Raw genomic sequence first — 14,708 nt, 5'->3', positions numbered from 1 at the left:
CGCGAAATGGACATTCACAGTGACTTTTATCCCCACGACAATACATCGGCGAAGCACTTTAGCTACGGAGCTAACGTGATAGCATCGGGCTTAACTGCAGATAGAAACAAAATAAATAAACCCCTGACTGGAAGGATAGACAGAAAATCAACAATACTATTAAACCATGGACCTGTAAATACACGGTTAATGCTTTCCAGCCTGGCGAAGCTTAACAATGCTGTTGCTAACGACGCCATTGAAGCTAACTTAGCAACGGGACCTCACAGAGCTATGCTAAAAACATTAGCTATCCACCTACGCCAGCCAGCCCTCATCTGCTCATCAACACCCGTGCTCACCTGCGTTCCAGCGATCGACGGCGCGACGTAGGACTTCACCCGATCATCCGTGCGGTCGGCGGCTAGCGTCGGATAGCGCGTCTGCTATCCAAGTCAAAGTCCTCCTGGTTGTGTTGCTGCAGCCAGCCGCTAATACACCGATCCCACCTACAACTTTCTTCTTTGCAGTCTTCATTGTTCATTAAACAAATTGCAAAAGATTCACCAACACAGATGTCCAGAATACTGTGGAATTTTGAAATGAAAACAGAGCTTTTTGTATTGGATTCAATGGTGTCCGAATACTTCCGTTTCAACGATTGACATCACGCGCATACGTCATCATACATAGACGTTTTCAACCAGAAGTTTAGCGGGAAATTAAAAATTGCACTTTATAAGTTAACCCGGCCGTATTGGCATGTGTTGCAATGTTAAGATTTCATCATTGATATATAAACTATCAGACTGCGTGGTCGGTAGTAGTGGGTTTCAGTAGGCCTTTAAGTGGGGTTTTGAATTGTTTGGATTAGCTTGTTTTTAGCCTGTTGGCTAACTTTGCTAGCAACACAACCAGACTTTTTTATTCCTAATAAACTGATACATGTTGTCATTATTACTAATCTGAGAAATAATACATTTTAATTGTTGCGATGGTAAAACAAAATAACACTCTTCAGGATACTAGGCTGACACATGTCCCCTATTATGTTAGATACAGTAGATGGATAGATGGATAAAATTCTGAGAATAGAATAAACTATGGACTGGGTTTTCCTTTGATCCTTTGGACTAACTTCCATTGTCCTGTGGTTGTGAAATTCAGCGGGCCCGTGTGATCAAATGGTATACAAACACACCAGAACCTCCATCACTTTGTAAAGATTTAGGAAGACACAAATGAAAGACATATTTTTATTATTTGTGTGCTGCACTGTGGGGTTTGTGATTGAACAAACAAGTTTACACGCTTTATTTCAATACAAAAAGACCTAATATTATACCAAACCTACAAACAATGTTCTTCCCCTCTTGTTGCAAATCTGTACAAAAGAGGCAAAACGGGAAATCCTGTTGTGCGTCATGTTTACAGTACGTTTGCGGGTCAATGTCCACCACAAGCCAAATAAAAACACAACAAGCTCAGTGAGGTTCATTTTTCCGCTAAAAAGCAAGATGATGATAAAGTTGTCTTCCTTTCTTGTAATCGTTGTCTTCATCCTCCGACAGGTAGGAACGCCTTAAAAGGTCAATATTAGTATATTGGTTAACAGTTTTTATTACATTATTTTTTTTGTGTCATTGTGTCTTTAAAAAGTCATTCCAAAAACAGGTCTTCAAAAGGGTGGTTGTCAACAGAGGTCTTCCCTAAAATTTTTGTTTGATTAGACATGTTTTAATAATACATATTGATACTCTCTACTCAATTTTTCTTTTTTAAACAAACTTTGATAAATAAACACAAATTTAATTAAAAAATAAAAACATGGATAAATAATCGTTATTATATTCATATTAGCATTTAAATTAGCTACAATTAACACGCTAGTCGCCAGCTAGCGATTAGCGATTAGTTAGAGTACCTTTAGGACTAGATTATTTTTAAAACATTATTTTGTACAGGGGTTCCGTGACCCAGTGGGTTCAAAAATTGGTCTCCTCAGTTCCCAAACGTTTACTGAGTGTTGTTAAAAGGAAAGGCCATGTAACACAGTGGTAAAAATACCCCTGTGCCAACTTTTTTGCAATGTGTTGCTGCCATAAAATTCTAAGTTAATGGTTATTTGGAAAAAAAAATAACTAAGTTCCTCAGTTCGAACATTAAATATCTTGACTTTGCAGTCTATTCAATTGAATATAAGTTGAAAAGGGTTTGCAAATCATTGTATTCTGTTTTAATTTATGAATTACACAACGTGCCAACTTCCCTGGTTTTGGGTTTTGTACCATTATGACTATAGTTTAATTGAAAATACAATTTTATACAGTTTTAATTAGTTTGGGTGTCCTTGGCCTGCAAAAGCTGAACATCTCTGTAATACAGTAGTTGGATCAATATATGGTATCTGTTGGAGGAGGATCAAGTGACAATGGTGACCTCTAGGGGTCTAGAAGGACAATTTAATCATGCAATCTAATGTATCTGAAGACCGCTGACCTACTGTATTCAGTTTGACCATAATCTCCTTCAAATGTCAAATATTTGTCAATATTATTTATTTTTAGTTGATTTTAAACCTGTGTTGGCATTTTAAACAAATCAATTACCAACTTACAGGTGCCAGGCTGCCACACGTCCTGCCTCATAGTGGGCCCTGTAGCCAACTGTGCCTTCAAGAATCTGTATTGGGTTCCTGTTCTGCCTCCCAACATCACCCACCTGTACCTGGAAATGAACCACATCAGGGAGCTCAACGCCACCTCTTTGTCTGGCCTGGAGGTGCTACAGGATCTGGACCTGGGTCGCCAGTATTCACCCCTTGTAATCAGAGACCAAACATTCATTAGGCAAAGACGCCTCAAGAAGTTGGTTCTTGGCTTCAATGTCAGACTTCAACTGGAGCCTCACGCCTTTTCAGGATTGTCCAGTTTGCAGAGTCTCCACCTGGATTACTGTGGTCTTGAAGATTCCATCCTGCAGGGCGACTATCTGAAGCCGCTGACGTCTTTAGAGACACTTAACCTCTTTGCTAACCACATAAAGAGACTGCAGCCTTCAACGTTTTTTGCCAATATGACCAATCTGAAACATCTGAATCTAAAACTAAATCGTATCAACAAAATATGCGAGCCCGACCTGGCCGCTTTTCAAGGGAAGCACTTTGAATATGTGAATTTGGAGTCAAACAGCCTTCATGTTATGAACAGCAATGACTGGCATGATTGTGGGAATCCTTTCAGAGGAACATCCTTCAAAACTCTTGACTTGTCTCATAACGGCTTGAGTATAGCCAAATTAAAGATGTTTTTCAAGGCCGTCGACGGCACAAAGATCTCCCATCTCAAGCTATCAGGACACATCGGTAAAGGGTTCTCATTTAGCAACCTCCAGGATGTAGACAGAAGCACATTTGAAGGCCTACAGAACAGTTCTCTCAGTTTTCTGGATCTGTCTAAAAACAGGATATTTGCACTCCAAAAAGGAGTATTCAGTCTCCTACCAGACGCTAAAATCATTGACCTCTCAGGAAACAAAGTCAATCAGATACACAAAGGTGCCTTTGAGGGCCAGGAAGGTTTAAAGGCGCTCAACCTGTCTTGGAATTTACTCGGGGAAATCTACTCCCACAGTTTTGCTCCTCTAAGAAACTTACAAGTGTTGGATTTATCGAGTAATCACATCGGCGTGTTGGGCTTTCAGGCGTTCAGAGGACTTTTGAGTCTAAAAGTTTTAAAACTGACTGGAAACTCTCTAAGGCAGCTTGGATTCCCCAGTCCTCTGCCGAGTTTAAACCATCTCTATTTGAAGGACAATAAATTAACATCGATGGACGGTTTCTCTGTATTTGCCTCGAATATCACATATTTAAACATCGAAGGCAATAGAGTGGAAAACCTGCTGGGAGTTAAGCTGAAACACCTCCGGCAGCTCCACCATGGAGACAACCCAGTCAAGTGGTGCTCCACACCCCAAGGGGTGGGCAGTGTTGACGTGTTAGATCTCCACGGCATAAATCTGCAGTCCATGTGGTCTCATGGCACCTGCCTCAACATCCTCAACCATCATGTGGTCAAACTTAACCTGAGCTCCAATGCCTTACGTGCTCTTCCTCAGGGCATCTTTAAGCATCTCACCGCACTTATGGAGCTGGACCTCTCATCTAATGCCTTAACGCATCTCCAGCCTCATATATTTCCCAGAAGCCTGAAGTCACTTCATCTGGCAGATAACTTCATAGTGTCTCCCGATCCGACCGCTTTCGGTTCTCTCGGCAGCCTCGATTTAAAGATGAATCGATTCCGCTGTGACGCAAACCTGAGGAGCTTCTTGACATGGCTGAACAAGACAAATGTAACCTTCTTAAATCCCGTTGAAGAATTCAGGTGTGAATTTCCTGTTGGTTTTCATAAAGTTCCTCTTTTGGATTACCACACTCATCTTCTTGCCACTGAAAGCTCTTAGCAGGGATTTTCACATTTAGCATAGCCCAGTGTCTTAAACTGAGGCATGTGTTAAGAGTTACCAGATTTGATATCTTAACACTTGTGCACCCCAGTACCCAAAAGAGGCATTCAATGTTTTCCTTAAGTGAGATGATTGTTCAGTTTAAAGGTCAAAGGTCAAAAATTACACCAGAAGGTTTTTACAACATTTCTTATATCAAATTGCATTGTGTTTTTGATTGCACCGTTGTTAGAATCGGATATAAAAACAAAGTAGGCACACTTTCTTTTAAGACCTCTTTCAGTCCCATTGACTCCCATTAAAACTGCTTTTTAAACAAACTGTAATCTTGGCATATTACTATGTATTTTCCATTAAAATCGAAAAATTATAAATTGGAGAAATGTACTTCATACTGGAAAAACTGGGTCAATTATGTCACGCCCCATATGCCTGATTTTAATTTCTCGAATTAGTGATTGTACTGTCTAAAAAAATGTATTTTTATTTTGTACAAATTTTTTTATTTACTATCTGTTCATATTCTTTTATTTTATTTCTGATTATTATGATTATTTTATTTTTTTGTTATTATTATTATTATTTTTTCTTTATTTATTGATTGATCTGTAAATATCATTATTTTGTTTTCTTGATGTTTCTTTCTTTTAGGGGGGGCGGCATCGTTGGGATATAAACAGAACAATATTCTGACATTTCGGCAGACAACAGATATATGATGTATGTAAATATGATGTGATGGATAGGATTGTCTGATGTTGGATGTCAATAAAAAAATTAATGGAAAAAATATATATCGAATGAATCTCCTCTTCCATCCATCTTCTTCCGCTTATCCGAGGTCGGGTCGCGGGGTCAGCAGCCTAAGCAGGGAAGCCCAGACTTCCCTCTCCCCAGCCACTTCGTCCAGCTCCTCCCGGGGGATCCCGAGGCGTTCCCAGGCCAGCCGGGAGACATAGTCTTCCCAACGTGTCCTGGGTCTTCCCCGTGGCCTCCTACCGGTCGGACGTGCCCGAAACACCTCCCTAGGGATATTGTTTTGGTGTAGTTGCGCTCCTTAACCACCAGGTGGCACTAAAAACCAAGTTGCATAATTCTCAGAGCTTTGATGACCGTAAATGAGTTAAACTGTCATGAAACTACTGAAATGCAATGGTAATGATCTTGGGCAGGTATATATAACATGGTACATATGTATGAAATACTTCTGTTAAGTCAAACTCAACCAAATACTGCCAGCTTTTTCTCTCAATTTAGCTCATTAAAGGAGCCTTATGTAATAATGTGGCCAGAAATGGTACTGTAATCACGGTCAAAATTCTGTAGTCCCGTCCCTCTCTCCCTGACTGAGGTTGCCAGATACGCAGCCAAATCCAGCTCGGTCGACTGGGCTACTCCAAGGAACTTTAAACTTCCATTGCCTCTTACTAGATGTTGAGGTGCTGTGACCATAATAACTGAATAGACAAGCGTTTTGTCAATAACAAATCTCTAACCAACACATTTTACACAGAAATTAGGCTATTTTCAGGAAGAAGTACAATATCACATAAAGCATCACAACAAATGGCAATCAATCAATCAATCAATCAATCAATCAAAGTTTACTTATATAGCCCTAAATCACGAGTGTCTCAAAGGGCTGCACAAGCCACAACGACATCCTCGGCTCAGATTCCACATCAGGGCAAGAAAAAAATCAACCCAATGGGATGACAATGAGAAACCTTGGAGGGGACCGCAGATGTGGGGACCCCCTCCCAGCCTGGGCGACCGGTGTAGTGGACGTCGAGTCATATAATTATTGTCAGTACTATCAAAAAACATAGACTAAAACAAACTACAACCAACACTAGCAATAGTTATACTGGTGAAAATAAGTAGAGATTGCGCCCAAAACTAAGGAGGAGACATTTTACCCAGGTATGCCTACAGGCTACTGTTTCAAACATTTCAGATTGCCATATAACTTGGTACATGTAGTCCACAATCTGCAAACACGAACGAGGAATTATTTCATCATGTGATTTGGCGGTCTCCATACGTTTCACATTGCCATGATGACAGCCGTGCTAATGTTGGAACGAACTTACTAGTTTTATTAGACAAGATCATAGACTGTATTGGACAATATAGTTTACATACAAAATGTCAATTTATTACAAGTAATAAGAAAATGTAAATACCTTACTTACCTATCAAGGAGGAAATTAGCAAGTTTGGCGTCATATGAAAAATCTTCTCCGTCTTCAATCGTCTTCATCTTTCGAAGGCATCCCCGATACAAATCCTAGTTTTGTTCCTGGCTTTGTCATGAATAAGTTGAGAATCGTAACGACGCCTTTTAGATTTACTAAGGTCTGACATGTTTAGTAACTTTACCAGTGGCAGTAGCTAGACGAAGATGGCGGTGTGTAACTGGCAACCTGGATGTGACACATTCACGTACTTTGTAATTGGTCAAACGGTAGAGGGTGGGACATGGAAATGAAAACAATAACAAGATTCCGGGGCAGAAAATCTAATTTTAAAAGGAGCATATCCCGGCTGAACTACTGTTATCAGTTACAGAGGTATTCGAAAAAAACATGATTTATTAATGCCTTTTGACATATCAAGGCCATTTAATGATGACTTGACATGAAATTATTACATATGGCTCCTTTAACTCTGTAAAATTTAACTTTTTTGTCTTCTGCATCAAAACCAATGTTTTCATAAATTATTGACCTATTCAAGGCTGCAATTACCCAACCTCAAATATTTCACTCTTTTATTACTGACCTATAACACTTTTATGAGCGGATCCCTTTTGGATTATAAGAGTAAAAGCGTATTAGTCAATCGTAATAAAAGTGGACTCTGGAGGCATTTACTCTATTCTAACAGCAGAGGGCAGCAAAGAGCCTCCATCCGGCTTCTCCTATCATCCTCTTCTAGTGTACATTGGTAGGTTTTTTTATGAATTATTTGATAAAATATGATGAAAAATAAGAGGATATTTGTACAAATGTAATTCATTGGACAATTGCGCCACTGCAAAATGATCTAAAACGCTGTCCTAATACAACTGCGCTGATCATGAAATATTTAATTACCGTACAGGCGGGGGGGATGAAAATGAGGCCTCTCCTTGCCTGTAAGTCATCTGCAGATAAGACTCAAATTGCATGAGGGGAAGTAAATTCCCTGTTGTCTCCTGCAGGACATCCACAGATGCACCACACTAAACAACTTGTCATTACAGTATAACATTGAATTAAATTAAATATATATTAAAAAAAAAAGATTAATTGACCTGGTCACTGACTTGCACCACCTTTCAGGTAACCATCTGCGGCTAAGCTAAAGGAGCATGTGCACGCAAAATAAACTGTGTGATTAATCAGTGTATATACATGATTAATGCTAGCTTTTTTTTATTATATATTGTTCTTCTTGGATTGACCAGTACTCTTCAAACACTTCAGATTACATAACGTTAAAAAAAAATTAAAAAATCCTATGCCTACATTTTTTTCTTATATAACGCAGCCAAAAAATGACCTAAATTGTGCATTATTGAAGTATTTGTAAATAACACAACATAATGAATTACAGTATGTTTTATATAGTCAACTATACCTGCCTAACTAATGTTGGCCTACATTGGATTCAATGTGGGAAAACACCGCCTGGCTTTACACGTTTGAAAAATATGTTTTTCTTTATTTTTCTCATGCCTTTGAAAAAAAAAAAAAAACTGTTTGAGACCATGATTTAATATTTTATCATATCATTAATTTCTGTCTTTATTACAAAATATTTTTGACACAGAATTATGTAACTACATTTTTTAGGTTTTTTTTACATTTGGATTTCATAAACTGAATTATGCTGACAATTTCAATGAATAAAAAATGTGTGAGCAAAGTGTGTGTGTGTGTGTATTGTCGTGGTGAAGAAGGAAAGGCTCTTATTTTGCCGGTCCATCTACGTTCCCATCCTCACCTATGGTCATGAGTTTTGGGTTATGACCGAAAGGACAAGATCACGGGTACAAGTGGCCGAAATGAGTTTCCTTCATCGGGTGGCGGGACTCTCTCTTAGAGATAGGGTGAGAAACTCTGTCATTCAGTCGGAGCTGAGAGTAAAGCCGCTGCTCCTCCACATAGAGAGGAGCCAGATGAGGTGGTTTTTGGGCATCTGGTCAGAATGCCCCCCGAAAGTCTACCTCGGGAGGTGATTAGGGTGAGTCCGACCGGTAGGAGACCACAGAGAAGACCCAGGACACGGTGGAGAGACTATGTCTCCCAGGGAAGTCTGGGCTGCTCTGCTTAGGCTGCTGCCCCCGCGACCTGACTTCGGATAAGCGGAAGAAGGTGGGTGCATGCATGTATGTTTGTTCAAAAATGCAGTTCGTCAAAATACAGTGCTTTGAAATTCAACGTGTAAAAATTAGGTGTAAACATTTTTTTTTTTTTAATTCAGAGTAAAAAAAGATTGCAAAAAAATGCAGTGTAAAAATGTTTTTGTATTAAAGCACCAAGTATTTCTGCAATGATTTTTATTTTTATACACTGAATTTTTTTGGATCTATTTTTTTTGTCACACTAAATTCATATTTACTATTTAATTTTTATACACTTTTTTTTTTACACATGCATTGTAAAGCACTGTATTTTTGCAAACTGAATTTTTAAACACATATATTTTATTCAATAAAATTGTTGGCATAATTTGACATAAAAATTATTCAGATCACAAAATTAAGTTGCATAAATTCACTGTCCAAAAAATACTTTTGTTATAAAGACACAAATTCACCTCGATATTGTTCATGTATACCACCTATACAACCAACGCAATCATTATGGAATACTTGTTTACAGTATAAATATAAAACAAGTAATATTGTTAGGTTGAAACAGATTACCTGGTATGTTGATTACAAATGGACTGAGGAGGTGAATGAACCGCAGCTCCACAGTGCCACCAACACTTGTGCACCCCCACCCCCACCATGCTTGACTGTATATTGGACACTTTGCTGGCTATTTAGAACAAGAATGGATTCCGTGGGTAGTGGATATATGCAGGACTGCTACACAAGCTGAACATACACTATAATGTATATCCAAGTCTTTTGAGAAAATGGTTGGCAAATTGCTCAAATAGCATTAAAAGTACCAAGTAATTGCTTTTGAAAGTGTTTTTATTAGTGTTTCCCCCCAATCAAGACAGACGAGCTCAGCTTTTTTACAACCACATAGAGATATACGCGACCCCCCCACCATCCAATCCCTCCACTGGCAGGTTACCATGGAGACTGGCTCCGTATCCACCTCCTCCACAGTCCTTCCTCACTTCCTGATTGTCTTTGGCTCACTACATCCACCCCCCCTCCCATCCTTTTTCCTCTTTTTCCTACCCTCCTCCATCGGCATGTGATATTTTACAATCCCGACACAGAACGGACACGTGTATAACAAGGAGACCATGTGTAAAGAGCAATCACATTCACCCTGCTGTTACCATCAGAGTTTAAATGTATGAATAGCGGATAAAATCCAATAAATAATTTTTTTAAAAAGCATTATTAAACATACACAATGAAAATCTACCCTGACTCGTAGTTTTCTTTCATCTGTAACCTAATCAAAACAATCCTCTCGCTTTGCACGTTTAGTATTCATCACACAATCACTACAGTACTTCCTGTTTTTAAAGGTCAATTGCATTTACTTCTACTTTCACTTTCATTGGACGACACTCAACGTGAACATTTGGGTGAATCAGTTCTTCCTGGAAAAAAACTGGGTCAATTAGGTGCTCAGATATGCTCAGTGACCGCCACTCACGTGTCTAAAAATGTCTGGTTTGTATGCTGTGTGCACTAGAGTTTGATGGAAACACATTTACATTGTATCTTTTTTTCTTTTAATATCTCCAAATAATGTAAATATTTCTATAATATACACTTCTTTCTTTCATAATATGGCATTATAATCTTTCTTTACGCTGATTGGCTAGGAGAAGTCACATGGTTCTGCTGACCTTTAGGTCTGTTTTACAGTAAGTTGCCCAATGTGTTCTTTTTTGTATTAACAATATTTATTTTATTTTTTTCCCCATGTGGCTGTTCTGAACTCCTGTTTAGATCACAAACTAGTAGTATTGGTTTAAATTGCTGCCAGTAATCCAGCACATTTGTAACAATTAATAGATTTATCCATTATCATATATATATATTTATATACACACTTCTTAAATAAATGTCCCATTGTCTAAATACATATGCGTTATTATGTACGTAAACCTAACATTGTATTGTATCAGAAGGATGTTTTGGTTGTTTGAAATAATCTTCACCTATATTATCAATATTGATAATTATATTATACTATAATTCTAAATATATTTGTAAGACTTGAACTGAAATATAACAAAACATGTTTTTTACTTTTAATTAGATTTCAGGTAAGGGCATCCGATACTCTTGTCATTTAAATTACAATCTTTGGGCACCTCACGTTTCGATACGATTCCGATTCTTGGGGTGACGATTCTCATATTGTATTAATTGATAAAATATTTATAATAAAACATTTACAGATTACAAAACCTTCTTTTGGTTGCTGACATATGACTTTTATGCGCAGCAAGTAAGCATGAAGATGGCCTAAAACGTATTTTAAAAAATGTATTCTTGAAAGGCCTACTGAAAGCCACTACTACCGACCACGCAGTCTGATAGTTTATATATCAATGATAAAATCTTAACATTGCAACACATGCCAATACGGCCGGGTTAACTTATAAAGTGCAATTTTAAATTTCCCGCTAAACTTCCGGTTGAAAACGTCTATGTATGATGACGTATGCGCGTGACGACAATCGTTGAAACGGAAGTATTCGGACTCCATTGAATCCAATACAAAAAGCTCTGTTTTCATCTCAAAATTCCACAGTATTCTGGACATCTGTGTTGGTAATTCTTTTGCAATTTGTTTAATGAACAATGAAGACTGCAAAGAAGAAAGTTGTAGGTGGGATCGGTGTATTAGCGGCTGGCTGCAGCAACACAAACAGGAGGACTTAGAGGTGGATAGCAGACGCGCTATCCGACGCTAGCCGCCGACTGCATCGGTGATCGGGTGAAGTCTTTCGTCGCACCGTCGATCGCTGGAACGCAGGTGAGCACGGGTGTTGATGAGCAGATGAGGGCTGGCTGGCGTAGGTGGATAGCTAATGTTTTTAGCATAGCTCTGTGAGGTCCCGTTGCTAAGCTTCAATGGCGTCGTTAGCAACAGCATTGTTAACCTTCGCCAGGCTGGAAAGCATTAACCGTGTAGTTACAGGTCCATGGTTTAATAGTATTGTTGATTTTCTGTCTATCCTTCCAGTCAGGGGCTTATTTCTTTTGTTTCTATATGCAGTTAAGCCCGATGCTATCAGGTTAGCTCCGTAGCTAAAGTGTTTTGCCGATGTATTGTCGTGGATATAAAAGTCACTGTGAATGTCCATTTCGCATTCTCGACTCTCCTTTTCAAGAGGATATAGTATCCGAGGTGGTTTAAAATACAAATCCGTGATCCACAATAGAAAAAGGAGAGAGTGTGGAATCCAATGAGCCAGCTTGTACCTAAGTTACGGTCAGAGCGAAAAAAGATACGTCCTGCACTGCACTCTAATCCTTCACTCTCACGTTCCTCATCCACAAATCTTTCATCCTCGCTCAAATTAATGGGGTAATCGTCGCTTTTTCGTTCCGAATCGCTCTCGCTGCTTTGAAAACAATGGGGAAATGTAAGGAGCCTTTCAACCTTTGACGTCACGCTACTTCCGGTACAGGCAAGGCTTTTTTTATCAGCGACCAAAAGTTGCGAACTTTATCGTCGATGTTCTCTACTAAATCCTTTCAGCAAAAATATGGCACTGTCGCGAAATGATCAAGTATGAAACATAGAATGGATCTGCTATCCCCGTTTCAATAAAAAAATGTAATTTCAGTAGGCCTTTAAAAAAAAAAAAAAAAAAATTTTTTTTTTTACTGATTTTTGAAAATTATGAATCCATCTAGAATCGGGATGAATAAGTATCGCGATTCAGATGTGAATTAAATTTTTTCGAGCACCCCTTTTGCCGTAGTGAGCCGAATGACATATCCCCAAGCAAGTCAAAGCTTTTCTTCCCGTCACTCACAGTCATCACCCATAAAAAATCAAAGGTCGGGCAAGTTAGTTTTTTTAAATAGTTTTTATCGATATCATGAATAGTTATTGATACTTTTATGAAAACACATTTCTGATTCTTTATTACTCTTCAGGGCGCAGCCTCTGGTCTTCAGACCAGGGTCTTCTAAAGATCCCAAAAACTCGTTTTTCAGGCATTCCAGGCTACAGCTCCCAGACTCTGGAACAATTTGCACCAGTCCCTCCGTGATCATGACTATGTTGAAGAAACTTTTAAGGAACATTTGAAAACTTCTCTTTTTAGTAAAGCTTTTAGTTAATGCACCTTTTAACTATCATTTTAATCCACTTTGTATCCTTTTTATGATGTTGCCCCTGTGGTTTTAAATTGAATTGTTTTACTTCACCTATGTTTTGTACAGCGCTTTGTACAGTATTATACAGTATTTTATCTGTGATTTTACTTTATTATGACCTGAACTGTAAAATAATAAAATGTGTTTTTTTTCCCTTTTGGTTAGATTTTAAGGCATCCTCTACTATCATTTAAATTACCGTATTGACCCAAATGGCATCTCCCCACCGAGCAAGTTAGAGATTTTCTTCCTGTCACTCACAGTAATCACCAGTGACAGACACCCGTGAAAAAGAGAGTCTCAAAGGTCGGGCAAGTTAGCAAACAATAGAGACGGAGTTATGGTGCTAATTTTAGGCTAATAATGATCAATGAAGTGGGGTTCATGAAAAATTGTGTCATCTGATATTCAAATGTTGTCCAATTTTTTTCCCAAAAACAGGTTTTGAAAGAGAAGAGTTGTCTCACATTCGGGTCAATACGGTAGACATTGTGACCATGGTTTCCAAATTAGCTGCCACTGAACGCGACACGTTTCCTACTGCGCAACACAAACAGGACGTTAACCCTTTGAAGGAATGCATGATGGCATTTCGTTTTACCCTAGAAGACACAAACACATGAAATATGTACACAGATATCATACACAGGTTAAAAGCCACTTTGGTGACACACACACACACACACACACACACACACACACACACACACACACACACACACACACACACACACACACGCACACACACACACGTCATTTATCGAAACATTAAGAGACTCGATCACATGCAACGGAATGATACGTTTTTGTAAGGTCCTTTAGTTTCCCGCAAAAAAAGATAAAAGAGTTTATATTTTGTGTTGACCGTCCCAGCACCAAAACTGCGTTAAAATAAATACGGGGTTAAAAAAAAAAAAATCTTCATTGCGCTGCTGCGGGCACAGCCGTAGTGCAAGAAGTCAGGGAAACATTAGAGGAGGAAGAAGTGATAGATTTTTGGCTTTGACACCTGCAAAAAAAGGGGAGAGTTATTTAAAATAAGAATGACTTTGTTGTTGTCGTATGAATTACAACCTAGGTTAACAAGATTATGTTTCCACAATGGGATTAGAGGCTGCTGAGAGATTGATGGGGGTGTCTAATCCTGAATAATTCCACATATGGTCTCCATGCATTACAGAATAATTTACAAAGGCTGAGGAGTAAAAGCTAATCTTTCAATTACATGCTAATGCACGACGTAGACTTAAAGTGCTTTACATTATTGCATCTCACTCCTTCACTGATGGCAAAGGTTGCTATTTTTTTCACCCAAATATTAAAATATATCATCTCAGTAACTGGATACCGCAAATGAAAAATTAGGGATGGGCGATACGGCCTAAAACAGGGGTGTCCAAATTACAGCCAGCAGGCCAAGTGCGGCCCACTGACTTCTTTAATTTAGCCCGTGAGACATCATGAGTTTAAAGAGGACATTTACCCACAGGGAAATTGCATTTATTTTAAATTTGATGCTACTATTACGTCACCATCGAAGAGACATTGTGTGTAGTTCAGGGCAATGAACTTAAAATAAACCCTGGGTGGTTATAGTGTGCATCATTTAATTATATGACCTACTGCAAACAACCTTTCCTAGTCATGGTGCAAAAAAAATATAAAAAATCCAAACAACACAAAATGTCAACAGACATGGTCACACATAACACAACCTGCTCACTGAACTTTG

At 38.6% G+C, this 14,708-nt stretch overlaps 2 protein-coding genes across 2 annotated transcripts in view; one reads left to right on the top strand and one right to left on the bottom strand.

Annotated features, from left to right (window-relative positions):
- The first annotated feature begins 1,441 nt into the window (after window positions 1-1,441).
- LOC133640915 (toll-like receptor 5) lies at window positions 1,442-5,254 on the top strand. Its single transcript, XM_062034616.1, has 2 exons — window positions 1,442-1,550; window positions 2,599-5,254. The coding sequence occupies exons 1-2, from the start codon at window positions 1,497-1,499 to the stop codon at window positions 4,441-4,443; spliced, it is 1,899 nt and encodes a 632-aa protein (XP_061890600.1). The 5' UTR covers window positions 1,442-1,496; the 3' UTR covers window positions 4,444-5,254.
- Window positions 5,255-9,634: 4,380 nt separating this feature from the next.
- The window catches only part of LOC133640914 (kinesin-like protein KIF3C), a 56,655-nt gene continuing 51,581 nt past the window's right edge, over window positions 9,635-14,708 (bottom strand). Inside the window, exon 8 of the mRNA XM_062034615.1 lies at window positions 9,635-13,985. Within this exon, the coding sequence (XP_061890599.1) occupies window positions 13,898-13,985 (88 nt within the window). The 3' untranslated portion in view covers window positions 9,635-13,897. The remainder of the gene's footprint in view (window positions 13,986-14,708) is intronic.

Source organism: Entelurus aequoreus, linkage group LG23 (assembly GCF_033978785.1).
Source record: "Entelurus aequoreus isolate RoL-2023_Sb linkage group LG23, RoL_Eaeq_v1.1, whole genome shotgun sequence".
In the NCBI taxonomy this organism is placed as follows: domain Eukaryota; kingdom Metazoa; phylum Chordata; class Actinopteri; order Syngnathiformes; family Syngnathidae; genus Entelurus; species Entelurus aequoreus.
The sequence above is the reverse complement of the archived record's forward strand: the minus strand, read 5'-3'. Positions and strand labels throughout refer to the sequence as shown.